At 49.2% G+C, this 26,655-nt stretch overlaps 5 protein-coding genes across 20 annotated transcripts in view; 1 reads left to right on the forward strand and 4 right to left on the reverse strand.

The window, feature by feature from the left end:
- AMFR (autocrine motility factor receptor) overlaps positions 1-14,999 on the forward strand; it is a 57,181-nt gene extending 42,182 nt beyond the window's left edge. For all 3 annotated transcript variants that reach the window (XM_050772911.1, XM_050772912.1, XM_050772913.1), the window contains exons 11-14: positions 7,677-7,811; positions 9,793-9,876; positions 12,872-13,056; positions 13,927-14,999. In XM_050772911.1, the coding sequence (XP_050628868.1) occupies positions 7,677-7,811; positions 9,793-9,876; positions 12,872-13,056; positions 13,927-14,074 (552 nt within the window). In that variant the 3' untranslated portion in view covers positions 14,075-14,999. The remainder of the gene's footprint in view (positions 1-7,676; positions 7,812-9,792; positions 9,877-12,871; positions 13,057-13,926) is intronic.
- LOC126943908 (metallothionein-1E) overlaps positions 1-26,655 on the reverse strand; it is a 339,166-nt gene that overhangs the window by 258,637 nt on the left and 53,874 nt on the right. The window lies entirely within an intron of this gene.
- LOC126943900 (metallothionein-2) overlaps positions 1-26,655 on the reverse strand; it is an 894,508-nt gene that overhangs the window by 241,162 nt on the left and 626,691 nt on the right. The gene's annotated exons all lie outside the window — the stretch shown is intronic.
- The window catches only part of MT3 (metallothionein 3), an 892,117-nt gene that overhangs the window by 220,026 nt on the left and 645,436 nt on the right, over positions 1-26,655 (reverse strand). The window lies entirely within an intron of this gene.
- The window catches only part of GNAO1 (G protein subunit alpha o1), a 166,469-nt gene continuing 159,634 nt past the window's right edge, over positions 19,821-26,655 (reverse strand). The window contains exons 7-9 of the mRNA XM_050773044.1: positions 25,331-25,484; positions 21,841-22,056; positions 19,821-20,831 (exon numbers count right to left, since the gene is read on the reverse strand). Of these exons, the coding sequence (XP_050629001.1) occupies positions 21,869-22,056; positions 25,331-25,484 (342 nt within the window). The 3' untranslated portion in view covers positions 19,821-20,831; positions 21,841-21,868. The remainder of the gene's footprint in view (positions 20,832-21,840; positions 22,057-25,330; positions 25,485-26,655) is intronic.

Consider the following 26,655-nt stretch of genomic DNA (forward strand, 5'->3'; position numbering starts at 1 on the left):
TTAAAGTGGGTTTCTTGTAAACAACATTCAGTTAGGTCTTGGTTTTTTTTTATTTACTCTGACAACCTCTCTTATTTGGTACATTTAAGCCATTGATGTTCAAAGTGATTATTAATGTATTTGGATTAATAATTACAATTTTGTTAATGTTTTCTATTTGTTGCCCTTGTTTTTTGTTCCTATTTTTGTCTTCCACTCTTTCTCTGCCTCTTGTGGTTTTAATTGAACATTTTTATAGAATTCCATTTCTCTCCTTTCTTAGCGTATTAGTATACTTCTTTTTACTTGTTTTAATGCAGGGTTGTCCGATCTTTTGGCTTCCCTGGGCCACGTTGGAAGAAGAAGAATTGTCTTGGGCCACACATAAAATACACTAACACTAATGATAGCTAATGAGCTAAAAAAAAAAAAAAAATTAAAAATATCTCATAATGTTTTAAGAAAGTTTATAAATTTGTATTGGGCTGCATTCAAAGCTGTGTGGGCCATGGGTTGGACAAGCTTGTTTTAATGGTTGCTCTAGAGTTTGTAATATACATTTGCAACTAATTCGTTTATTTTCAGATAACACTGTACCACTGCATGGGAAGTGTGAGTACCTTTTGATAACAAAACAATCCTAATTCCTCGCTCCTGTCCCTTGTATCATTGTTGTCATTCATTTCACCTGTATGTGAGTACATAAGCACACACACGCACGAGCACACATAAACTGAATGCGCTGTTGCTGTTATTTTGAACCGAATGTTCTGTTAGATTAAGGAACAGTTTTTGTTTATCTTTATTTATACCTTCTTTGATGCTCTTCCTTTCTTTATGTGGAGCTGAGCTTTCTGACCTATATCGATTTCTTTCTCTCTCAACAATTTTTTATTTTTAACATTTTTTGTAAGGCACGTCTCACAGCAACGTATTCCCTCAACTTTGGTTTGTCTGAGACAGTCTTTGTTTCTGCATCACTTTGGAAGGATAATTTTGTGGGGTATAGAATTCTCTGTTGGTGAGTCTTTACACTTTAAATGTTTCCCTTCGCTATCTTCTTGCTTGTGGGGTTTCTGAGGAGCTGTCAATGTCATTCCTGTCTTTGCTTCTCTAGAGGTAAGGTGGTTTCCCCTCTGGCCTCTTTCAGGATGTTTTTCTTAATCTTTGATTCTCTATAATTTGGATTTTATATCGTTGGTGTCCTTTTATTTTCTTTATTTTTTTATTTTTATTTTTTAGCATTTGTCCTGCTTGGCACTCTGTAAGATTGCTGGATCTGTGGTTTGGTGTCTGACATTAATTTGGGAAAGTTCTCAACCATTATCATTTCAAATGCTTCTTGTGTTCCTTTCTCTTTTCCTTCTGCGATTCCTATTAAGTGCGTTTACACCTTTTGTAGTTGTCCCACAGTCCCTGAATTTTCTACTCTGTTATTTTCAGTTTTTATTCTCTTTGCTTTTCCATTTTTTTGAGATGGAGTCTTACTCTGTACCCAGGCTAGAGTGCAGTGGCACAATCTTGGCTCACTGCAACCTCTACCTCCCAAGTTCAAGCAGTTCTTCTGCCTCACCCTCCCCAGTAGCTGGGACTACAGGCATGGCTAAATTTTTGTATTTTTAGTAGAGATGGGGTTTTACCATGTTGCCCAGGCTGGTCTTGAACTCCTGACCGCAGTTGATCCATCTGCCTTGGCCTCCCAAAATGCTGGGATTACAGGTGTGAGCCATTGCACCTGGCCTGCTTTTCCATTTTCAAAGTGTGTATCTCAGGCTCAGAGATTCTTCCCTCAACTGGGTCCATCTATTAATAAGCCTGCCACGGGAATTCTTCGCTCGTGTTGGTGTTTCTGGTCTCTGGCACTTCTCTTTGGTTCTTTCTTAGGATTTCCATCTGCCTACTCATGCTGCCCGTCTGTTCCTGCATGCTGTCCACTTTATCCATTAGTGCTCTTTGCATATTAATCATAGTTTTAAATTCCCAGTCTGTTAATTTCAGCATCTCTGCTCTGTGTGGCTCTGATGCTTGCTCTGCCTCTTCAAATTGTGTTTTTTGCATTTTAGTATGCCTTATAATTTTTTCATGATAGTTGAACACGATGTACTGTGTAAAAGGGACTGTGGTGAACAGGCCTGTCGTGATGTAGGTGTCGGGGGAGGGAAAGAAGTATTCTGTAGTCCTGGGATTAGAGCTCCATCCTTTAGTGAGCCCGTGCTCTGGACTGTGAACTTCAACCTACTTCTCCGGTTTCCCTCCTCCTGTGGGACAGGATAGCTCGAGCGGACTGGAGTTCCCTCTGGTGGGTGCAGCTCTAATCAGACCCCAGCAGATGAGGTTCTGGTTGAGTAGTTTCTCCTGAGGGCAGACGTTGTTAAGAACAGAGTGTCCTGGCTGATTTCACTGAGGTGCTTTTTCCCTTCCCTGTGCTGGAAGCAGGAGGGGATGCTTGTAGGATCACTATTGGCACCGAATCTCACGGTATTACAGGGGAGCTCCCTCGGCCTGAGTGCCCTGGAATTTTTACCTCTCAGAGTTGTTACACTGAGTCTGTAGCAATTTGTCAGTTACAAGTCAGGTTTTCCTCCACGCCCCCCCCCCCCCCCCCACCTTTTTTTTTTTAAGACTGAGTCTCACTCTTTCGCCAGGTTGGAGGGCAGTGGCGGGATCTTGGCTCACTGCAACCTCTGGTTCAAGCAATTCCCCTGCCTTAGCCTCCTGAGTAGCTGGGACTACAGGCGTGCACCATCACACCTGGCTAATTTTCTGTATTTTAGTAGAGATGGAGGTTTCACCATGTTGGCCAGGATGGTCTCGAACTCCTGACGTCAAGTGATCCACCTGGCTCGGCCTCCCAAAGTGCTGGGATTACAGGCGTGAGCCACTGTGTCCGGCTGTTTTTTTTTTTAAGGGTAGATTCGAAAGTACGTCTGGTATGTGCATAGGAATGATCACCAGAGGGGTAGAGATTGATGGGACAGAACAAGTAGAAGAGTCAACTGAAAGAACAAGCTAGGCTAGGGTGGGGAGCTGAGCAGGAGAGAGGGTTGTGAGGAAGGATGGATATCTAGCTACAGGCGTTTTGAGATTTGGTTTAAAAAGAAGGCGTGGCTCACAGCCAAGGAGTGGAAGCAACTGAAATGTCTGCTGGAGATGGATGGATAAGGAAGATATGGCAAACCTGTACAGTGGAATAGTACTCAGACTTCAAAAGGAAGGGAATCCTCTTGCATACTGCAGCATGAATGAACCTGGAGGACATTATGCTGCATGAAATAAGTCTACCACAAAAAGACAAATACCACATAAAACGCTTACAGACAGCAGAATGATGACTGCAGAAGGGCTGGGGTGAGGTGAAATAGGAGTGTTTCCCTTAGATATAGGTTCAGTTTTGCAAGATAAAAAAGTTCAGATCTGTTGCACAGCTATGTGCCTGTGATTAACACTGCCACACTATGTAGTCATCCCTTGATATCTGGGGATTGGTTCTAGGACCCCCTCCTTCAGATACCAAAATCCATGGATGCTCAAGTCTCTGATATAAGATGGGACACTTTAACCCTTAATAGTTTAAGGTAAAAAAAAAAAAAAAAGGCGAGGGGAGAGGGATACTCTTTGCATATAACCTGCATACATCTTCCATATATTTTGAGTCATCTCTAGACTACTTCTAATACCTAATACAATGTAAATGCTCTGTAAATGGCTGTTACACACTGCATTGTTTAGGAAATAATGACAAGAAAGCCTGTGCGTGTTCAGTACAGACACAGCCATCCTCGGCCTAACTATACAGTACATGTCAGTAACAACATAACACTTGATCCAGGGCTGGCTGAATCAGCCTGTGAAACTCACCTATATAGTGGTACTGAGGGCTCACTTACACTTGACAAATGGTTAAGATGGCGAATCTTATCTGTTTGGGGCCATAATAAAAGAAGAAGGAAGCATGACTCTCCTGGTTCCTCTTTCTCCTTAAACCTCAGCTGGGCTGTCAGCAGAGAGTGAGGGTGACATCTTGGTGTGCATAGGTGGCCTGGGAGTTTGGTAGCCCAGTGCAGCTACTGCTGGGCTCATGGCAGGCATTGTGGGGGTTCTTTGGGGCCAGGCAGTTGTTGAAGCTCTGCAGCTGGACCACCCCACCTGCCTCCTTTACAAAGTCAGACTTCAAGGGTGTGCAGCCCTCCTAGGAATCAGAATTCCATTCTTGGAGTTGTTTAGAATTCTCAGGCAGGCTCTGGCTGTTCTTCCTCCAGTTCTGTGATGGTTTGGAGTGGACTATTTTTGGTACAACTAATTTACTGGAACCATGCATTTTTTATTAAGATCTAATAATTAACTTGCTGGATTTTCTGGTAGAAAAGCTTTGGTCTAGTAAAATGGATCTTAGGCATTTTTTATTTGGGAAATGAAGGAGAAGCTGTTTAAGAATAAAGAGAAATTTTATCTGATTTTAGAGGTTTTTATGGACTCTTGCCCAGTTAGGTTTGACCTGACCTGGGAAAATAATGATCAACTCATGTTTACATAAACAAGCCGACTGCAGGAACGAGGAGGCCCTGGGGGCCCTGGGCACTGCTTATCTTGCCAATATTCCACCCCCAGCAAGAGCTCTAAGCAGAATTTGGTGCCGACCTTTTCCTTCAAGGTCCTGACGTTGACATACTCCCTGCTCCTTCTACAGTCAGAACAACACGTTCCTAGGAGCTAATACCTCAGGGGGACTTTATTGTGCCTCTAAGGCGATTATTTTTTTCTTCCTTTTTTTTTAGTTATTAGAACCTTTCCAAAAATAAAACCTTGAATGTAAACATTTATAGAATTAATTTACATATGTGGGAAAAAAATCCAGAGCTGCTTGAATGAAAGTATGGATGGTGGTGTGGCCAGGCCTATGCCTGCTCTCCCTACACATACACCCACCCTAGAGCCCTATGTAAACTCTGAGATGTCTCCAGAGTACAGTTTGAAAACTACAGCTCCAGGGCAATATAAGGAATTTGCATTCTCTATAATTTTTTTTTTTGAGGCATAATTGAAATAGAGTAAAAATTTACCCTTTTTAACATCCAGTTCAACACATAATTGTGTATCTATCATCATAAGATATAGAACAGTTTGATCCTCACCCTCCAAAACTCCACAGTGTCCTTTTGAGAGGTGACAATGGCTAGCAGCCCTCACTCTTGGCGCCTCCTCGGCCTTGGCGTCCACTCTGGTGGCGCTTGAGGAGCCCTTCAGCACGCCACGGCACTGTGGGAGCCCCTCTCTGGGCTGGTCGAGGCTGGAGCCGGCTCCCTCTGCTTGCGGAGAGGTGTGGAGGGAGAGGTGCACGCGGGAACTGGGGCTGCTCACAGTGCTCATGGGCCAGCGCGAGTTCCGGGTGGGCGTGGGCTCAGCGGGCCCCGCACTTGGAGTGGCCGGCCGGCGCCGCCGGCCCCTGGCAGTGAGGGGCTTAGCACCTGGGCCAGCAGCTGCAGAGAGTGCGCCAGGTCCCCCAGCAGTGCCGGTCTGCTGGGGCTGCACTCGAATTCTCCCCGGGCGTCAGCTGCCTCCCTGCAGGGCAGGACTCTGCGTCAGCTGCCTCCCCGCAGGGCGGGACCTGCAGCCCGTCATGCCCGAACCCGCCCTCCATCCCCGCGGTGGGCTCCCGCACTGCCGAGCCGCCCCCTGCTCCGCCCCGCTCAGTCCCATCAACTGCCCAGGGGCTGAGGAGTGTGGGTGCACGGCGCGGGACTGGCAGGCAGCTCCGCCTCTGGCCCCGTTGCTGGATCCACTAGGTGAAGCCAGCTAGACTCCCGAGGATAGTGGGTACTTGGAGAACTTTTATGTCTAGCTAAGGGATCATAAACGCACCAATCAGCACTCTGTGTCTAGCTCAGGGTTTGTAAATACACCAATCGGTACTCTGTATCTGGCTAACCAAGTGGGGACTTGGAGAACTTTTCTGTCTAGCACTCTGTGTCTAGCTAAAGTATTGTAAACGCACCAATCAGCACTCTGTGTCTAACTCAGGGTTTATAAATACACAAATCAGCACTTAACATCTGAAGGAAAAAACACTGGACACACCATCTTTAAGAACTGTAACACTCACCGTGAGGGTCCACAGCTTCATTCTTGAAGTCAGTGAGACCGAGAACCCACCAATTCCGGACACACTTTTGTAGTCACCTCCTTCCCCCACCCTCAGCCCCTGGCAACCACTTCCTTCCCTGACTCTCAGCCCCTGGCAACCACTTCCTTTCCTGACCCTCAGCCCCTGGCAACCACTTCCTTCCCCGACCCTCAGCCCCTGGCAACCACTTATCAAGTTTCTTTCCCCATAATTTTACCTGTTTCCAGATGCCATATAAATGGAATCATACGCCTGGCTTTTGAGTCAGACCTCTTTCACCTAATATAATGTATTTGAATTTTATCCATGCTGTGTGTATCAGAAGTTTTTTCCCTTTAGAAATTATATCTTAAAGGAAAACACATTTTTATACCCAAGATATTTTGAGCTTTAAAATGAATACTTTAAAACATTTATTTATTTGCTATATTTACAGGTTACAAGTGCAGGTTTGTTACATGCATGTATTGCGCAGTGGTGAAGTCTGGACTTGTAGTGTTACCTCACCTGAAGAGTGAACATTGTACCCAATAGGTAGTTTTCCAACCCTCCCCTCGTACCCCCCCACCCTCCCACCTTTCATAGTGCAATGTCTGTCATTCCACTCTTGATGGCCATGCATACTCATTGTTTAGCTCCCACTTATAAGAACATACGGTATTTGACTTTATGTTCGTGAGTTATTTCACTGAGAATAATGGCCTCCAGTTTCATCAGTGTTGCTGCAAAAGATACGATTTTGGTTTTTTTTTTAATGGCTGAGTAATATTCCGTGGTATATATGTGCCTCATTTTCTTTATCAAATCCTGTGTTGAAGGATGCTTAGGTTGATTCTATATTTTTGCTACTGTGAATAGTGCTGCAATAAACATATGAGCACATGTATCTTTCATATATAATGATTTCTTTTTTTTTTTTTTTTTTTTGAGACGGAGTTTCGCTCTTTTTGCCCAGGCTGGAGTGCAATGGCATGATCTCGGCTCATCGCAACCTCCGCCTCCTGGGTTCAAGCGATTCTCCTGCTTCAGCCTCCCGAGTAGCTGGGATTACAGGCACGCGCCACCATGACTGGCTAATTTTGTATTTTTAGGAGAGACGGGGTTTCTCCATGTTAGTCAGGCTGGTCTTGAACTCTCGACCGCAGGTGATCCACCCGCCTCAGCCTCCCAAAGTGCTGGGATTACAGGAGTGAGCCACCGCGCCCGGCTATATATAATGGTTTCTTTCCCTTTGGGTATATACTCAGTAGTGGGATTGCTGGTTCGAATGGTAGTTAAAATGAACACTTTTTAAAACTAGAATATTCTAGCCGAGCCTCTCTTGGGATCCAGTTGGTTTTCTGTGCTCTTCTTATGTTGAAATTGATGCTGTCCACAGTTGCCTGTTTGGCTTCCTGGAAAAATACTAAAGAGACTACAGTGTGAAGGTAACCTACCGAATAAAGGTGGCTCCCTTACCTGTGTTTTCAGGGCATGATGCCACATTCACTGCCCAAAGCCTGCCAGACACTGTGACTTCAGTGAGCAACTGTTGACAGTGAACGTTTCTGTGGACTCTGTATTTGTATTCCTATAGGCTCATCAGATTCAAGAGATGTTCCCCCAGGTTCCATACCATCTAGTGCTGCAGGACCTCCAGCTGACACGCTCAGTTGAAATAACAACAGACAACATTTTAGAAGGACGGATTCAAGTACCTTTTCCTACACAGGTAAAACTGGGGTTTTAAAGCATGATAAATGGATTCTATCTTCACAAAGATTGAATACTGTAGGTTAACTGTTTTAGTTACTTAACAGCTCAATATCATTTATGACTTAATGAATGGTTTCTATCAACTCTCTTTTTTTTTTTTTTTTTTTTTTTTGAGACGGAGTCTCACGCTGTTGCCCAGGCTGGAGTGCAGTGGCTGGATCTCGGCTCACTGCAAGCTCCGCCTCCCGGGTTCCCGCCATTCTCCTGCCTCAGCCTCCTGAGTAGCTGGGACTACAGGCGCCCGCCACCGCGCCCGGCTAATTTTTTTTTTGTATTTTTTTAGTAGAGATGGGGTTTCACTGTGGTCTCGATCTCCTGACCTTGTGATCCGCCCGCCTTGGCCTCCCAAAGTGCTGGGATTACAGGCTTGAGCCACCGCGCCCGGCCTCTATCAACTCTCTTAACTTTGCCTAATGAATAACTGAGAACAGACACATCAAAGATAAGGTGAGTATTTGAGTAGCTTGTTATTCAAATATATACTCCAAACCAGCCTGCCCTTGCCAGTCCAGGAAGTCGTAATGTTGGTTCCTATTGGACAAGGATTGGCAACATTTTTTTCTTTAAAGGGCAGGTAATAAATATTTTAGGCATTTCAGGCCACACAATCTTTGTCGCTTCTCAACTCTGCTGTCATAGTACTATACAGCAGCCGTGGATAGTATTTAAGTAAATGAGCAAGACTGTGCTCATTTATAAGTAAGTAGAGTAGAGTAGTGAACTTGACCTTCAGGCTGCAGTTTGCCAACCCCCTGCTCTAGGAGCTGTGCCATTTGTCCCTAGTTGGCTTTGCACACTGGTTTGGTGTTCCACTAGCTACCATTCATCTATCTGAGGTGGTATTTTTGATTTTTAAAAAGGTCAGATCTCTACTTTGATGAGCATAAGAAGTATTAATATAGATGAGCCTTCTGGCAGGACCATGGAATTTGCATATGACCAGGGAATAATCTACCCCAGATTATTCAATTTTAATATGTAAAAATATGTGGAAATCTATTAATAAAATTCTAAAACCTGAGACTCTTTGAAGAAGAAACAGCATAGACTCAGTCACATGGGCTGAGATATTAGATGTGGTTCCCAGTTCTCAGCTCTTTGACCTGGCTGTTGGCTGTGGATTTCCCCGAAGGCAGACTCTGGGACAAGGATTTGAATGCACATAGTTAGTTTGGGAAGTGGTCCCAGGGATCACAGGTTGTGTGTAGGGATGTGAGCTGGGGAGGGGAGGGTGGCCAGTAACGGGTTTGTTATCAAGCAGGTTACCACTGTGGGTAGCTGAAGCTCCTTCCCATTTGGGGCCTCTGGGATCCAGTGCAGAACATATCCCTCGCAGGAGATGAGGAGCTGGTGTCTTCACAGAGGAATTCTCTCCCTCACTGGCTGAGGTCTGCCTCTGGGGGTGGCTGAACTACCTCATACAGCCACAGAAAGTCCTCAGGCAATGAAATACAGACACTGGCCAGCCAGCACTGAGGTGGTGAGACCTTACTGGCCGGTCCCCAGAGTGTCTGCAGCATTGTGTGAGATCTTTAACTGGCTAGAAGGACAGTAACAGCAGCACCTGTTTCATAGGATGCGAAGATAGATGAGACAGTCATGTCCCAGTTTTCCTTGGTGCCATGCTGAAGTTACGTGTTCAGTCTGTGTTCTCTGCTGTTATCATTGTTTTTGTTGTCTAATTACTGTTACTCAAAAGCAAACTAATTGTGGGGCCAGTTGCTGACTCTAAGACTTGGAACTCTAGGTTAGGCCCCAGGCTCCTTTGTCTTGCTTTTAATCTTTATGGCATTTTAATTTCTGTGGTGCTGTAGACTTCCTTAGAGTTACAGGCTGGGTTGGGTACCACAGCTCCCTCTGCACACCAGGGTTTCCCTGAGTCTGTGATTTGATTTCTGAGTGACTCTGGATTGTTTGTGGTGCTGTTTTTCTTCCAGCGGTCAGATAGCATCAGACCTGCATTGAACAGTCCCGTGGAAAGGCCAAGCAGTGACCAGGAAGAGGGAGAAACTTCTGCTCAGGTAAGACCCGCACTCTAGTGAGAGAGTTCATGGAGCTGTGGAGGCGGAATGTGGTCCAGTCCCGGCAGTGGTTCTTCCTCAGTCCTGATGCTTGCAAGGCTTAGGGCAAGAGTACAGAAGAAACTGTGCTGTATCCGCCCCAATAATGAAGGGCAGCCAGTCAGGCTGTGCCCGTGGTGTGGCCTGTTTCCACCCAGAGCTGGCAGCCATTGCCTGGGGATTGCCCTCATGCTGGAGGAGAAGGGGGTTGTCTTCCCCTGGGCCAGCCCTGCCACCTTGAGCCTGAGTGAGAGCCGGTGGAAGGACAGAAGGAAGCTGGGCTGAGGACCTTGAGGGTGCCTGGACCCATCTAAACCCAGATGGGGATGGCCTAGGGCAAGCTCTCCAGGGAGCCCAGGCCATTGAGATGCCCTCCCCCCACCTCACTTGTCAAACTCAGGATTTCCAGATACTTCCGTGCATTTTGCAAAACTGAGACTGCCTGAGGCTGGGTGGGGCTGGGGGAAGCCTGGCTTTCTTGAGAACCAGATCTGTCTGTTGGCCCACTTTGGGTGCCTTGAGGTGGCCACCCTAACTCCAAGCAGCAGGGTCGAGGCGCCACCTCCCCCAACCCCCACCTGCGCCCTCCTCCCTACATCTGTGGTCCTGGATCCCACTCCTCTTCTGTGATTCCCTTTGCTTCCTCAGTTACCATACTGTCAGAGCATTTGCTTATGCGACCACAAATAAAAACTGAACAACCCCGCCTTGGCCTTTCTGTGTTGGCGCCGTGCAGGGCTTTCCTGCACACTGGCTTGGGTCTAGGGTGGTGCTGCCTTCCTTACCGGGGTGCGCAAGGTCTCCTCTAGAAGCACTGGTGAGTGACACAAGCTTTCACCTCTCGTGTTTTACAGATAGGAAACAGTAAACACTACTAGGACAGTAAACACTACTGGCTTAAGATTTTCATATCCACATCTGTAATTGGATTATGCATCATTTGTGAAATGGTGCATGACTTCTAAGGAAGGGGGTCCATGTCTACATTTCCAGTTTTTGGATAGCTGGTGAAGCTGAGATATGGACGCTGGGTGGACTTGGGGGCATCTGTGGGTACAGCACATTCAGTCCCTGTCTTGATTTTCCACCTCTGCTTCTAGAGTTAGCATGAAGATTTCTGGATTTTATATATATATATAAAATAGAGGAAAGTATGTGTTTCACAAGAAACCTTGCTGTGCAACATTTTTGGTCATTTGTGAAGAAAAAGTCCTTGAGTAACAGTTAACAGAAACCTCACTGTAGCCAAGTAAGCCCTTCCACTCTCCCTCTGTTCTAATCTCTGCCCTGCCCCGCTCAGGCTGGTCTTAGGCATGCAGCTGCACAGAGCAGGGGCCGCAGTGGGCGGCTCTTGTCCTTCTCACATCTCCTCGCCTCCTCACTCACCGTTCTTTCTAACCTGCCCTAGGGTCAGGCTTAGAGGAGAAGGATAGGATAGGACAGTGAGACCCCAGCGTGTGTGTGTGTGTGTACGTACATACATGTGCCAACTATTTGTGTCTGTGTGTGTGTGTGTACATGTTCTGCCAACTATCCCCCTGTCCCTCTCTGGCCCCAGAAACTCCTCCTTTGACCCTGGGCTGGCTATTGATGACCACTCCCACCCTCATGGGGGTCCCATTACCTCTCCAAGTGGTCCTTAGGGCAGAGTTGTTTTCAACAACCTTAGGTTGGTTCCGTTGTGTAGGAGGCCTTTCCAAGCTCCAGAACACACACAGTGTTGTCTGTTGTCAGTGGAAGGGCAAGCGTGCTCCCGTCACAGCTCCCCACCTGCTGCATTTTTATTGACTTCTGCCAGTTTCTTTCTGTGGATTTGTCAAGTGTGGGCAGCCACCAGGTCCCCCGTCCTTTGACTCTAGGGGATACGAGTGGTTCTCTTGAAGTTCACTCTCAAGCTTAGCTGAAGGCAGGAAAAAATGAGGGTAGCTCCAGCAGGGACTCTGAAGTAAAACAGCCTACCTCTCAGCTGCACCCACCTCTGCTCTGTCACAGCCTAGCAGCAGGCGATGGGCTGACCCTGGCCAGCCCAGGGCTGCATCTGGGAGCATGAGCAGCGCAGATGGTCAGGCACCTGCTAGGACGTGGGGGTGCCTGGGCATTGTCGTGGACTTTGGAGCTTCAACCAAAGCCAAGGAACCATATAATCTATCCTGTCTCTTTTCAAAAGATCCTTAGGGCTGGGCACAGTGGCTCACACCTGCAATCCCAGCACTTTGGGAGGCTGAGGCAGGTAGATTGCCTGAGCCCAGTACTTTGAGACCAGCCTGGGCAACAAAGCAAAACCCTGTCTCTACAAAAAGTACAAAAATTAGCCAGATGTGGTGGCATGAGCCTGTGGTCCCAGCTACTTGGGAGGCTAAGTTGGGAGGATCACCTGAGCCTGGGGAGGTTGAGGCTGTGGTGAGCCGAGATTGTGCCACTGCACTCCAGCCTGGGTGACAGAGTGAGACCCGCTCTGTAAATAAATAAATAAATAGATGCTTAGCAGTTTTCCTTTTTACCTCTGTTTTCAGAGTCAATTGAGGATATAAAATTTGTGCAGAAGATTTGATAAGACTGGTTTACATTTTTGAGCAATTAGTAGAAGTGAACAGAAAATTCCCAGGATGTAAACTCACAGTTGTCGTGTTGGTAGCATATTCTGAGAGTGCAGGTTGAAGGTGCTTAAGTTTTTCATGCTGGAAATCATTTCCTTATCCCTCTGATACTGAACATTCTGTGTGAGTCAGGTCCTGTTCTTAGTACTACTCAAGCTATAGGCAGCAGGCCTGCCCTCAGGGAAGCTGCTGCTCCATTAGCTGTAGCTTGTGGTTCCTAGTTTCTGCCTCCCTGCTTGGCAGCAGCCTTCTCTTTGCATCCAGAACTGCCTTGTCTAGGGTGCGCTGTAGGTGAGGAACCTGCTTAGGAGGGAGGCCTGTGCTCACAGCTGCCTCCTTGCTTCCTGCCCCATGTCCAGACCGAGCGTGTGCCACTGGACCTCAGTCCTCGCCTGGAGGAGACGCTGGACTTTGGCGAGGTGGAAGTGGAGCCCAGTGAGGTGGAAGACTTTGAGGCTCGTGGGAGCCGCTTCTCCAAGTCTGCTGATGAGAGACAGCGCATGCTGGTGCAGCGTAAGGACGAGCTCCTCCAGCAAGCTCGCAAGTGAGTCGCTTCTCCAGCCCCGCTTGGCATAATCCAGGTCAAAAACCAGTGGCTGAAGGCCGTTGGCAGGCCCACGTCTTCTCTTTTTAAACAGATGCCAACAGTGAAAAGCCATTACATGCCAACCTAAAACTCAGATTTCAAGCCTGTCTTGAAAAATCCAGAGCATCTGGTAACACTGGCCCCTACTGGTCTACCTCTGATGCTGGTACTCTCAGTTATCTCCTGTGGACCCCTTTGGCCACGCTTGCCAAGGGAGCACTTGTGTGCCAACCTATTCTAAGCCCTTTATATGAATCATTTTCACAGCTCTAAGAGGGATCTCTGTTAACCCATTCGGCCGACACAGAGCTGAAGAAGTGGAGGCCGGAGAGGTTAGCCCTGGCCTGGCCCTGGCGTCTGCCTCCCAGGTGTCCTCCCTCTTGACCACTCTGCCTTTTAGCCGAGCATTATGAACACACATGGAGCATCTGTGCGTCACACCCCCATGGTTGGTGGCAGCTGCGGCAGGTGTATCCTGTAGATAGAGGGGGTTTTGTTCCAGCTCTTGAGGACAGGGCCAGTACTGTGTTCATTGAGTGGGTTTGGGCCCTGGCAGACCCTGTGATTGTGAGGGTTCTGTGCTGTGTCTGTGGGTAGAGGGGAAGGGCACGGAGAGACAGCACGGAGCAGCACTGAAGGGTTCCTCCTTGGTGCAGAGAGAACTAGCTCCCATCTGTTGGGGGCTGGATGTCTTGGTCATGAGGTGGTGCTGAGTGACAGCTTCATGAAGGTGCCTGGACGTGGGGAGATGTGAAATCAGCCTTCTGGCTGTGTTCCACAGCAATCCATCTCTCCCATGAGACAGAAAAAACTTCTGTTTTTTTCTAGACGTTTCTTGAACAAAAGTTCTGAAGATGATGCGGCCTCAGAGAGCTTCCTTCCCTCGGAAGGTGCGTCCTCTGACCCGGTGACCCTGCGTCGAAGGATGCTGGCTGCCGCCGCGGAACGGAGGCTTCAGAAGCAGCAGACCTCCTAGCGCTCCCTTGCCTTCCTCAGCTGCCTCCTGCGCCCTGTGCCCAACCGACCGGAGGAGGCCTGTCCCAGTTCTGCCCGCTGTGTGGAGAAGCGGGCTTGACTGCATTGCCGCTGTATAAAGCATGTGGTCTTATAGTGTTTGGACAGCTGACAAATTTAATCCTTCTTTGTAATACTTTCTATGTGACATTTCTCTTCCCCTTAGAAACACTGCAAATTTTAACTCTAGGCATGATCTCTTCTGGTGTTGACTGGACTGCTTGGGGTAGGGGATGATCAGGAGGAAGTGAGCAGTCGCCTGCCTGCAGCAGGCAACTTCAATTCCTGCCTCGTGTGTACATCCCACAAATGCAGGTGTCCTGAGCACCACATCCAGTGGGAAGAGTGTCGGGGAGACGCACAGTGTGAGCCCGCCCCCACATCATGGGGTAACATCTGTTATCAAACCACTGTCCTTGTTGTGGAAGCACGTAGACTGTGCCAGAGGCCAGGCCCACGGGCTCAGGCACCCCTGAGCCAGCAGGGCGTCTTGGAAAAATAACTCTTGGTTCAATACCTGGAGCAGAGGAGGGGAAAGCCCAGGGCTGCAGGGTGTGACAAAATCACCCCTTTCTGTCCCACTGTATCTGGGACTTTCTGATCCCCCAGTCCAAAGCCGGCTTGATTTCCGCGAACTCTGGTGCTCCTGCATCTCATGAGTGTGCCCCATGGGTTCCCTCCCCTCTCAGCATTTCCTTGTCCCCTCTGGACCTGCAGAGTGGTTAAGCAGCAAGCTTTGGTTTATGGTTTTCATTCACTGGTCAAGTACATTAGGCAATGCTAAAGCCTGTGGGTTTGGTCCTTGAAAAAGATGTGGGCCTTGCAAGATGGGAGAGTAAACCTTGAAGGGCTTTATTAAAGAAATAAAAGAGAACTTTTGTATCTTTCATCCTGGGAGCACTGCGTTTTCCTAGCTGTGTTCTTCCTGGTTTAATTCAGCAGAGAAGGTAAGGTGTGAACCTACATGCCTTGGAGCAGGCCCAGGTCCCAAATCTCTTCAAATTCTTCACATGTTTAACTTTAAGGATTTGAACCGTGCAGTCTTAGGTTGCAGACTTCAGTTTTATGCCCCACTGGATTACTTTTTTTTTTTTTTTTTTGAACTGTTTGAAAGCTTTGTTTTGTGGTAGTCCTTTTGGGAAGAATCCAGTATTATCTACAATTATTGGCAAAGTTTAAATGTATTTTACATAACTGAAAGTTTTTAGAATGTTGAAAAGTAATTGAAAAACGTGATAGGTAAATTTTTAGGCAAAGATAATTTATTTCAATAAATCTTTCAAAAGCCTTACCTTGAAATGCTGTTAGTAAATTTCTGTGATTTTTTTAAAAAAAAATTTTGTTTTGCTGAGAGCATAGCTATTTGTTTTTATTGTAAAACAACAGTAATAATAATAAAAAGCAAACTCTACTGATGTGTGTGGCTGGAAGCTAAGGCATCTCTTTCCAGAGGTGCCAACGTTAAACCCCATTTTGATTTGGATTTTGTGTGTACTATTTTGGTTGGAGGGTTTTTCCCATGTTTTTGAATTGGGAACTTTTATTTTTCCTAGTAGTATATGTGGAGGAGGCAGAACTGCATTTTTCTTCCCCTTGTATTTATATCATTTTTTTTCAGGTAAGTGGGTAACAGAAGATTATTTTACTCTCCTCGAATTACGTTATGCTTTACACATTGCACCCATTATAGGTGCCACTAATTCCACATATTCACATGTTTCTGATGTGTGAGAAGACAAAATTATTTGGATCAATTTTAGAGGGTCTTGACACATTACAGAACAGCCAAACCACAGTGTTTAGAGCAGGGGCTTATTAAGTAGCTTAAAATGATCCAAGAAGTGAAGTCCTCAGTCTGTCCTCCATTTTACACCTGGATACTTAAGGATTTCACCACTTCCTGGGGGCATCCGGGACAGGTGCTGAGGGTAGTGGCAGTTATGCTGGGGCTTCCCCTCCCAGGACCCCTTTTGCTGCCCTGGCTAACTGCAGGGTCAGGCAGATGGTCCTCACACCCAGCCCCTGGAGAAGCAGCACTCAGGTCGGGCTGTGGGTCCGGGTTTGTAAGCGTAGCAGCAGGAGCGTCCGGGTGCTCTGGCGGATGGTGGTTGAGCTGCCCCTGTGGGCTCTTTTGGAATGAGGCTGTGTTGCCCTCTCCATTTTCTTAGTGGCCCTGTTTTGTTGACCTCCTGGATTCTCGTCAGTTTTTGTTGCCTTTTGAATGTTGAGGCTTTTATGTACCATAGAGGATGGTGGACCATGTGGCTATTTTCCTTGTGTTGATGTGAATCCAGGTGCCCAGGTGGCCTCTTGGGCCTGATTTTCCACTTGGGCTGAGTAGACAATGTGCCCTTTTATCTGTAGCCAGCCGACTTGATCCTGTCAGTGGTGACTTTCAGTCCTGCTGGAGCAGGACACACATGGAAAAGGAAACCACGGCCTTGCCAACAAGCCCTGGTGAGGAGCAGCGGCCGCCTACCTGCCCTCGAAGGCCCTCCGTCATCTGGAGCCTCCGTCTTGCCGGGCTGCTGCTTATCTGTTAGGTTAGACGTGGTTCCAACCTTGGCTGCATGTTAGAATCACTTGTGGAGCTTGTAGATAGTCACTTACTGTAAACAACCGCAGCGAGCCGCCTCTGGCAGCCCTCACACATGCAGGGCCAGGCTCTCACAGTGCGGGACAGAGCAGTCTCTGGGACCAAGGAGATCAGTCATGAAATACGAGAGGGCAGAGTTGACTTGAGAGGAATCTGTCCACTTGCAACTCTTGGGGTTCTGGTTCTACGGGGGAAAAACAGGTTTCTCCCCAAGAGAGGAGTCTGTGATGCCTTTTCTGTTTTCCTTAAGAGCTCTGAGTCATTAGAGGTTCCCTCTAGATCTTTTCATGTGGTAGCCAAGATGGCCAAGAAAAAAGAGGAGGGAAGAGGGGAAGTAAGTGGGAGGATGATTTTTAGGAAACGAAGTGCACAGAGGAAACAAGCACATCATTTTTTTTTTTTTTTTTTTAAAGAGGGGGTTCCAGTCAACTAGAAAAAAATTACCAAAAACAGGATCCCAAAAGAGAAAAAGCAGGAAGGCCTTACCAGTATAAACATATATCCTGAATATCAGGTTTTAATTAAGCTGACTTCTAACCGTACAGCTCTTGAAATCCTTTCAAATCTCGTATTACCCGATTTTAGCTGGGACAAACAGCTGGTATTTCTGGGTTTTGGATCTTTTTAACCAAAGATACTCTCCCAGGTGGCAACGCCTTATCCACAAACATCAAAAGTCACACAAATATCAAACCAAAAGGAACTAATTCTCTGGGAATGGAATTGGCTGTAGCAGTGAAAGGGCTTTTTTTTTTTTTTTTTTTTTTTTTAAATCTTGCGGGGCATCTAAAGCAGGCGGTTTCAGTGTTTAAAGGATTTTAACTGGTTTCAGATCTGATGTCAGCCGGAATGTTGCTCGGATCATTCTCTGAATGTTAGCATTCCAACATCACTGTCAGTTATTAGTCCTGGTTTAGAAAAAAAAAATGTGTTGGGTCTGCTTTTTATAATCTCAGTAGTTTTATTTGTGTTCATTTCCCCCCTTTAGAGAATTACTCTTTTAATTACTTGTCTTATTGCCCTAAGCAACTGCCAGCTAGGCAGCAAAGGCGCATTTTGGAGCCCCGTCTTCATTGGGTGGTCTAACTGGGCAAAGAACAGTCAGGAATCTGGCAGCCCCCAGAGCCAGAAGAGGTTCACGGTGACTCTGACTCTTCGACTTTCTCAGTAGAGTTTCAGGGCAGAGATCAGACCTGGAGGGATTCCACAGGTGGCGATGATGGATACCTTTTGTTTACCTCCTGAATAGAGGCCGTTTTCTCAGAATTTCTTCTAGAAGGTTTTTAGGTACCATTGGAAGTAAATCTCCTATTTGATTTGGTTCTAATTAGAACTAGCTTTTTCCCATTGTGTGCACAGATAAGCTAGAGGGGGAAAAGGATCTTTAAAAATATATGTAACAGATAGGTTCTGCCCCCACTCTCCTTGTTGCAATTTAATTGGCCTTTTTGCTGCATCCTTTCCAAAAAATGCTATGACCTCCCATCTAAGAAAAATGAGGCAAATAAACTTGTTGGTTTTATCCGCAAAACTCATTTGAAAGTTGGGAAAGAACCCTACGAGAATATGGCTCAGTTTTTAGAGAAATTCAAATATGCCATATATAGAAAATGTCATGGTTTCCTTCAGCCTTCCACGTGGATCTTGGTTTGTTACAGAGTCAAACTGGGTGGGGCCTGGATTGCAAACCTTCCCCTCAATAGAGAAGGTAGGTCATGTGCCCCTCTCTGCAGATAACAAGTTGGGGTCTGGGGAACTGGGGGAAAAGCAGAAGAGGTTTAAGGGGTGCCTGTATTGGTTGGGTATTCATAACAGTGCCTCTTGTTCTTCCGTAGTCTCTGAAACAATATCCCCTGCCTCCACTCCCTTGATTCAAAAGGCTGCTGGAACTTGCCCGAGAGAGGCCTTTCTGAGCCTCTAATTCCCATTTGTTGGGATGCAGAGAGGATTCCAGGTAACTGACCTTTTGGCAGCTCCCCCATCTCACTGAAGACGGCATGATACATGATGCTCTTGGCCGCTTGGCCAGTAAGTGGCACGTGGATATGATGCAAGGAGTTCAGTGGGCTGCTGCTGCCTCCAGGCCCTTATTGCAACCCATTTGCTAATTATTACAGCAAAAGCGGGCCGATGTAGGGGATGGGTGAGACCTACAGTCTGGGGGAGGAACAAGGATCAGACTCCGCACGCCCCACCGCACTGCTGGGTTACCCTCTGCATGTTTGGTCTGCAGCGGGCTTCCTGACATCCAGGTGTAGTCAGGGAGCAAATTGAAGGCAGCCTTCCTGGTCAGGCTGGGCCCAAGCTGGTCCTGGGCATGTGAGTGGCTGGGAACTCTTGGGTGCAGATGGGCTCAGGCAATTGGCCTCATTCTTGGGATCATTCCTCCCACTGTGGGGGAACCGCTGGCTACAGAAGAAAGAGGATCCTGCATGATAGGAGAGGGGGCTCGCCTGCCCTCCTTGTATTTCTTCCTTCCTAATCCCCACTTCCACCTCATTTCTCGAAAGCAAACAACCTGCTGAGGGTGAGGAGGGGCCAGGAGCCGGGAGGAGAGGACATCGCAGGAGAAAGTGGCAGCTCCCCTGCCCTCATTCCCAGGTGGCACTGGGCAGTGGTCGCGTCAACTGTGCTCTGAGCTGGGGCCCCAGTGACGGCCCTGGGGATGGGAAGGTCCTGTCGGGGACTCCTAACTGCCGGCCTGCCAGTGTGTGTGGCCGAGTCCCCACTTCCCTCTCCTGCCAGAATGAAGCCCACCCCAAATAACCATTGTTGGAAGGCACAGGGTGAGACTCAGGAGTACAGACAAACATTCTCTTTTATTGAGCTACACAGGAATTTTCCATTAGTCAGAGAAGTAGACTGGCAGTGTGTAAGATATCACAGAAACCTCACCGATTGGGAATAGAAAGGCTTACAAAGACCCGTGGGCTTTTTTTTCTTTTTTCCTTTTTTTTTTTTTTATTTTTATTTTTTGTGTGTTTTGTCTTTTTGCCTCCTCTTTATTTGAAATGGCTGTGACTGGTCTTCTTCAGCAAAGATTAAGTCTTAAAAGTGAAACCGTGAAGAGGTTTGGGGTTTGGATATTAGTCAAAGTAGAAATGACATAGGATTGGTCATGAAAACGGTGGCTTTAATGTAAACACTACATTCCATCTTTTTAAATTTTTTTGTTTTTTTTTCCATCTTGTGGTATTTAAAAATTTTTTTTTGTTCTTTTTGTCTGCAGCACAAACATCCCCACATGAGAGAGCGGACACAGGGCACCGAAACAAAGGCAGAGGTGGGGAGGGGCGCACACACGAAGGGGGGTATCAGCCGGGACCGGAAATCCAACACAGCAAAGGAAAAAAACCACAACCCGTTTCCCAAAGACTAGGAAAACTGATCTTGGATTGGGGGTGTAATACATAGTACTCAGCAGGACAAAAAAAAAAAAAAAAGAACCCAAAAAACCCCACAAAGGCTATCTGTAGAAAGGGGGTTGGTGGGCAGATTGTTTTCTATGGGGCTGGATTTCCATATACGATGGGTGTTCTTTTTGGCAGCTACTGGCCAGTGAGAGCTGTGCTTTTTCTATACAAACCTGGAGTAAGCATGTGGCGGGAGTGGCTTAGGGCCGCGAGGTGGCGTCTGTGGTGTCTGGGCGGCCGGCAGGCAGCAGGGTTTGCAGGGGCCTGTGGCCTTCTGGAAAGCCCGGCCTGAGCACACTCCTCGGATCGGTGCACCGCACCGGGACCCCAGGCGGCAGATGGGCCCTGCCCCCCAGCAGGAGCGCCAGGGCTGCGCCGCGAGGTGGGACGGGGGCCGGCGTGGGTGCAGACGGGTATGTTTGTTTTGCAAGAAAAAGAAAGAAATATGGATGAAATGGTGAGTTTTCCTTTTTCTTTTTTTAAGCTACAAAGCACATGAGAAATGTTCTTTTTTTTCCTTTCAAATTCTAAATGTGAAGACTCAACTAAAACCGGATTCTACAGCATTCTACAGAAATACACAGCCGTCAGTCACTCTGGGGTCGTAGGTTAGACAGGGGCTTGATACAGAAAGGCTGTGTGTCTTACAAAGGCCAAAAGGTCATGCTACCAGGAGATCAACGTCAACAGCAAAGAGTCCATGAAGCAGTCTGTAGAGAGAGAGATAAGGGGTCCAGTCTGACCATTTTCTTTGATTTTAAGAACCAACCAACCAACCAAAAAACCCTAGAACATTTTGACTAATGCTGGGGTGGGGCGAGATGGAACAGCAGCACGAGGGGTCTGGAACCCCAGTGAAGCCCATCCCCAGCGCCTGGGGAAGCCTGGCCCCCCTGGGACCCTGACTCGGGTCAGGCCCACAAGTCCGGCCCTCCCCAGGCCACGCCTGTTCCCCTCGCTCCCCGCCTTCCCATGTGCCCTCTTGGAGCTGGGCTGGCTTCAACTCTGCAGGTGAACGTGGGTCCCCTCCTGTCAGCTGCTTTTAGAAAGCACACCAAGTCTCCCTGTTCTCTGATTCTTGCCATCTTAACATGAATAAAGAAAACTCAGGAGACAGTGGATTGGTCGGAGCAATGATTCTTCTAAATTCCTGAAATTAACAACCACCACCACCCGAAAGAGAAGCATCCTTAAATTGTTCTGTTGTTGGGAGTGTAGAGTAAGGAGAGGCTTAGGGCGCTGGCCATTTCTGAAAGGGTCTGGAATTTGCCAAGAGCAGGACGGAACTGAGGGCGCAGAGGTTCCGAGGGCGGAACACAGAGAGCTGGCTGGGCCAAGGCCAGGGCTGTTCTGCCATTCCCCTGCTCTCAGAAATGGGGATCAGAGAGGAACACCCCGGGGCTATCCTCAAAAGGAGGGACTCCCAAACCCAGCTCCCGTCTGGACATGTGTGAGTGTGTGTACACAAACACACGTGCATGCTCACGTGCCGTCCCAGGAAAACCTCCATGAGCTATGGGATGGTGGTCAGTTCTGTCTGCAGCTCTTTCTAGTACAAACTAAAAAGATTTTTTAAATATATATTTGTATATATATATAAGGTTTTGTTATGCCTCTTTAAAGTTTATTTACCAACTTGCATTTGTTAGTGGTGTGTGTGTGTGTGTGTGTGTGTGTGCGCGCGCACGCAAGCTGTTCTGTAGGTGCTGGAATCATTACCAAATAGGTTGCTATACAGGACAAGAGGTCAGTACAAGCCGCAGCCCCGGAGGTTGTTGGCAATGATGATGTCGGTGACGGCGTCGAACACCACCTGGATATTATTCGTGTCTGTGGCACAAGTCATGTGACAATATATTTCTTTGTTGGGTGAGCGGTTTTTGCTTTCAAATTGTGCTTGGATGTAGGCGGCTGCATCTTCATAGGTATTGGGGCCTGTAACAAGACACAGAACAGGGAGAGGCCCTGGTGAGCACTGTGGGTGGACAGGGCTGGGGACATGAAGACAAGAAGTGGGTTGTGGCGTGTCCCAGGAAGTGGGATGAGAGGAAGGCAGCAGGAAGAACTGCTGGGCAGTTCCAAGCCGTAGTTGCATTTTAAATTAAATAACAGTTTTTTTTTTCAGACGAAGTTTTGCTCTTACTGCCCAGGGTGGAGTGCAATGGCGCTATCTCAGCTCACTGCAACCTCTGTCTCCTAGGTTCAAGTGATTCTCCTGCCTCAGCCTCCCAAGTAGCTGGGACTACAGGTGCCTGCCACCACGCCCAGCTAATATTTGTATTTTTAGTAGAGACGAGGTTTCACCATGTTGGCCAGGTTGGTCTCAAACTCCTGACCTCAGGTGATCCACCTGCCTCGGCCTCCCAAAGTGCTGGGATTACAGACGTGAGCCACCACGCTCGGCCTTGCCATTACTTTTCATAGCAAAACTGCAATTACTTTTGCACCAACCACACACAGGCGAGCATTTGCCCGGCTTTGGACTTTGCAAGATCCCTTACTGTTTTCACACCAAAATCCACCTGGGAGCCCGCCTGGGAGAGCAGTGGCCACAGATGATCCCTTTTGCTTCCTAGATGAGCAAATTGAGGCACCGCCCCATGGTCTAAACCAATCCTGCTGATTCCAATAAACCAGGAAAACAAAGTCTGGAGAGGGGCCTACCCGGGACCTGTGCTCCTTCCTCATTGGTTTCCTTTAAGAGGCCACTCGGCAGGGCTGGCAGCATATCAGTAGTAGTCGTGGTTCTTGAGCGAGTGGCCAGGACATGGGGGCATCGATGTCCCCAAGGTGGGAAGTTTAAGGGGACATCAGCATGTATGTGCCAACTGGGGGCCCTCTGTCCCCACCAATTCCTTGGGTGTACAAGGGGCAAGGGGCAGGAGGTGGGGGCATCCTTGGGTGGGTTATCATGGCAGAGACCAGCTCTGGGCAGCCCAGTAGGAGTGCCTGGACCCACAGGGCCAAGCCTCATCCTTGATTCGCTGGTGCAGAGATGCCCAGCCCAGCACAGCTGTTAAGGATTGGACAAAGCAGCCCGTGTGGACCCTGCCCAGGAGCTTCCTGTCTGGAGAGAGCCGAACCGGGCACAGCCCAGGGTGGAAGGTGGCCACATACAGCCGTCCAGGTGGGAGGAGTGAATCGTGCCTTCCCTGTGTCTGCCGAGCCCAGCATACTCACACAGCCCTGCTGCCACCCGGCCACGGTGGCCCACACGTCACCTCCCATCCCACCCGTGCTGCTTGTTTTGTGCCCTCACAGGCTTGTGCTCCATGGGGCCACTGCACTGGTGACCATCTGTCATCCATGATATCTGAATTCAAACTGGATCCCTCTGAAGGCCCTGGAGAACTCATGTTTCCCAGGTTCCGACTGCCCTTTGCGGGGGCATCTAGTGCTTGCACTCCACAGCAGTGAGAATGGCCACTCCCAAGTCGGGCCCCAGTGGGACACTGGACAAGAAAGAGCCGTAGGGTTGGGCCTGTCTCTGAGGGTAGCCCTGGCCGGCGGGGGCCTGCTGGACTCCATTGTTGTGGCCAGGAGAGGTCAGCAGTGGCTGCCCAGAGTGGGCTACAGCCTGGCTCTGCCTAAGGGCCACCTGGGGCTGGCCTTTCAGGGCTTGTCTTGTGCCTCCTGCCCTCACTCCATCCTGCAGAGGGCACCTTCTCCATGGCCAGTTCCCCCTCCCCTAGTTTCCATCCTCTGAATAATACCAATGGCAGCCACAGCCAGCGCTTCTGTAGACCTGGCACCAAGCAGCTGCGCCTCCAGTCACCCTTGGGCTGGGCATGATTATCCATTGTGTTGACCAGATTAGAATGAGGCACAGGTGACTGAGCAACTTGCTGAGCTGCAGGTGGTCTGGCTGCAGAGGCCACCTGGGCTGCCTGCCCTATTGGGTCTTTCTTTGTTCGAGAGCCTTGAGCACAGTGCATAGTTCCTGGCCCCACCTCCCACTCTGCACCTTGGGAAGAGCAAGAACCACCTTGCAAATTCACATCAGCATGGACTGTCAGTGAGGACACGGTTTGTGCTCAGAACCAGCTGACAGCCCTTCTTCACACACTGCTCCCAGCTGTGGGGAAGGGTGGGGAGACGGGCATCGACCTATGCTGGATGTGGCGCCCTGTGGCTGGGCTTGGGGACCCATGTGGCCCTGGGACTGAGCCCAAAGTCTTACTCCGGGGCTGTCAGAACATGGGTTCTTGGCCGAGCCAACCTGTGCCCTGACCTGGCGGATGACAAGACATCTCCTGCTCCATGGCAGGGTGCTGGCCCTCCATACGCTGCAGCCTGCAAAGGCGACTCCTACCCCAGGGACCTCTGGAAGCTTCCCAGCCCCTAGAGGGACCAGGGCTGGGCTCTGGCATCCCATCAACGCTGCTTTTAGGCATTAGCAGCAGCCCAGAGCTGGCCCATCCCACAGAAGCCACCCTCCCTCATCATCCATTTGGAAAGAGCTTCATTTAGGGGGGTGGGGAGGTCTGTGATACATTCCCCTGAGAGCAAGAAGAAAGCCCCAGAGAAGTCAGAAGAAACTGAGGCAAGGATGGAGGAGGCTTGCAGATAGCTGGAGTGGTTGGATTTGGGGCAAAGACCAGGGGCGGAGGAAGAAGGGGAGAGAGGAGGTGCGATGGGGCTGGGGTTGGGGAGGGAAGGCGGGCACGATGTGGGGCGGGTGGAGTGGTCTGGCTGGGCGGCTACACAGAGATGAAGCATGTTCTGGGCACCGGAACAGGGAGCAGAGAAAGCAGGTGGGGCCAAGAGGCAGCCCACACCCTGCTCACAAGCCATGTGTCCACCTTTTGGTTTCATGCAAAGGTGCTGTGTGGCCCTGGGCAGGGGTGAGGGGAGGCCACTGCTGAGATTACAGGAGGCTATCCTGAGATCTCTCCTAGAGGGTGACCAGAAGGAAGGGGGAAGCCTGTGATCCCGTCCTGCCCCCTGCTCCCCACAATGTCACTCCTGAGTGACTGGGTCCTACCACATATATCTTAGGAGGGGCCATTCTCACCACGCTGAGGGCTGTGTCCTGGGAAGCCCAAACCTGGTGGCACAGCGCTGTTTTTCTTTTGCGCCCCACCAGACTCCTGCAATGGGTCCCGCTCGCCAGCTAGCCCCAGCAGTGCTGGCCGAGCAGCCTGTTCTCTGAGCCATGGGTCCCTGTCAGGGGCAGGCTTCCCCCTGCACAGGACTGCCTGGCACCCACCTGTGTATTCAGGAAAGCAGATGGTCAAAGGCGACTTCTTGATCTTCTCGCCAAATAGATCTTTCTTGTTGAGGAAGAGAATGATGGAGGTATCGATGAAGAACTTGTTGTTACAGATGGAGTCGAAGAGCATGAGAGACTCGTGCATGCGGTTCTGCGGCCGCAGGAAGGGAGGAGAGAGGACAGACAGCGGGAGGGACACACAGAGACAGGGAAAGAGAAGGAGAGAATTAGGCTTGACAGAGAGGGACTGGACTACTCGGCAGCTCCTCCGAGAGGCTGCCAGATGGAACCTGAATCAGTCACACCTCACAGCACATCTCATTCCCTGCTTCCAGAGAACCTGTCATGTTGGGGCCAGAGGCAGAGACTGGACTGGGCACCAGCCATGGCTCTCTGGGGAGGCTGAGGACAGGGTGACCCAGGCTCTCCCCACTGCAGAGTTCCCAGCTATGCAAAGGTCTCCCAGCACACGTGTGTGTGGCCGTGTGTGTGCATGCGCCTGTGTGCCTGTGTGTGTGTGTGCGCGTGTACCTGTTATGTGTGCCTGTGTGTGCACGTGTGCATGTGTGCCTATGTGTGTGCACCTGTGTGTGCATGCCTGTGCATCCATGTGCCTGAGTGTGTGTGCGCCTGTGTGTGTGCCTCTGTGTGTGTGTGTTGGGGGTGGTGGAGTCTGGACTGGAGCCGGAGAGCTGGGCTTTGGCCCTTCCTGCCTAGACCTCTCCTCCTGGGCCCATCCTGGGTGGGGGGATGTCCTCTGGGAGTGGTGAGAGACTCCAGGCCCTTCCCGTGGCCTGAGGGGAAGGCATGCCACGTCCTGCCCGCCTCCTGGGGGCCACCACTCAGGGGAGAGGCTCCTGGCAGGGCTACCTCCAGGAGTGCCTGGGGGACTGGCCGCACCTCCTCTGGCTGGGTCCTCCTCAGCCGCATCTGACACTGCATGGTGTTCTAAGCAAGGCAGATGTGGAGGGCTGCCCTGCACACAGGAGCCTGTTTAGCAAATGGATGAACATGATGGGCACCCCAAAGAAGCCGAACCGAGGGGCCAGCCTTCTGCCCTGGGCAAAAACTCTGCTTTGGGACCCTGAGCACATTCACTTGGGTAGTCTGCTTCTCAGCAGTACACAGGGCATCTTAGTCTCTGTGACTGAATCCATTCCTGCACAGGGAGGTGGAGGAAGGGACAGTTCCCCTTATTTTCCCCAAGAACCCTGTCCTAGTCCTGGAAACGTGCCCACTGTAAACCCAGCTCCCTGGGTCTAAAGCTCAGAGGTGACCCAGGCTAAACTCTACCTCTGAAATAAGAAGAGTGACACAAGTAA

Source organism: Macaca thibetana, chromosome 20, assembly GCF_024542745.1.
Source record: "Macaca thibetana thibetana isolate TM-01 chromosome 20, ASM2454274v1, whole genome shotgun sequence".
Lineage (NCBI taxonomy): Eukaryota > Metazoa > Chordata > Mammalia > Primates > Cercopithecidae > Macaca > Macaca thibetana.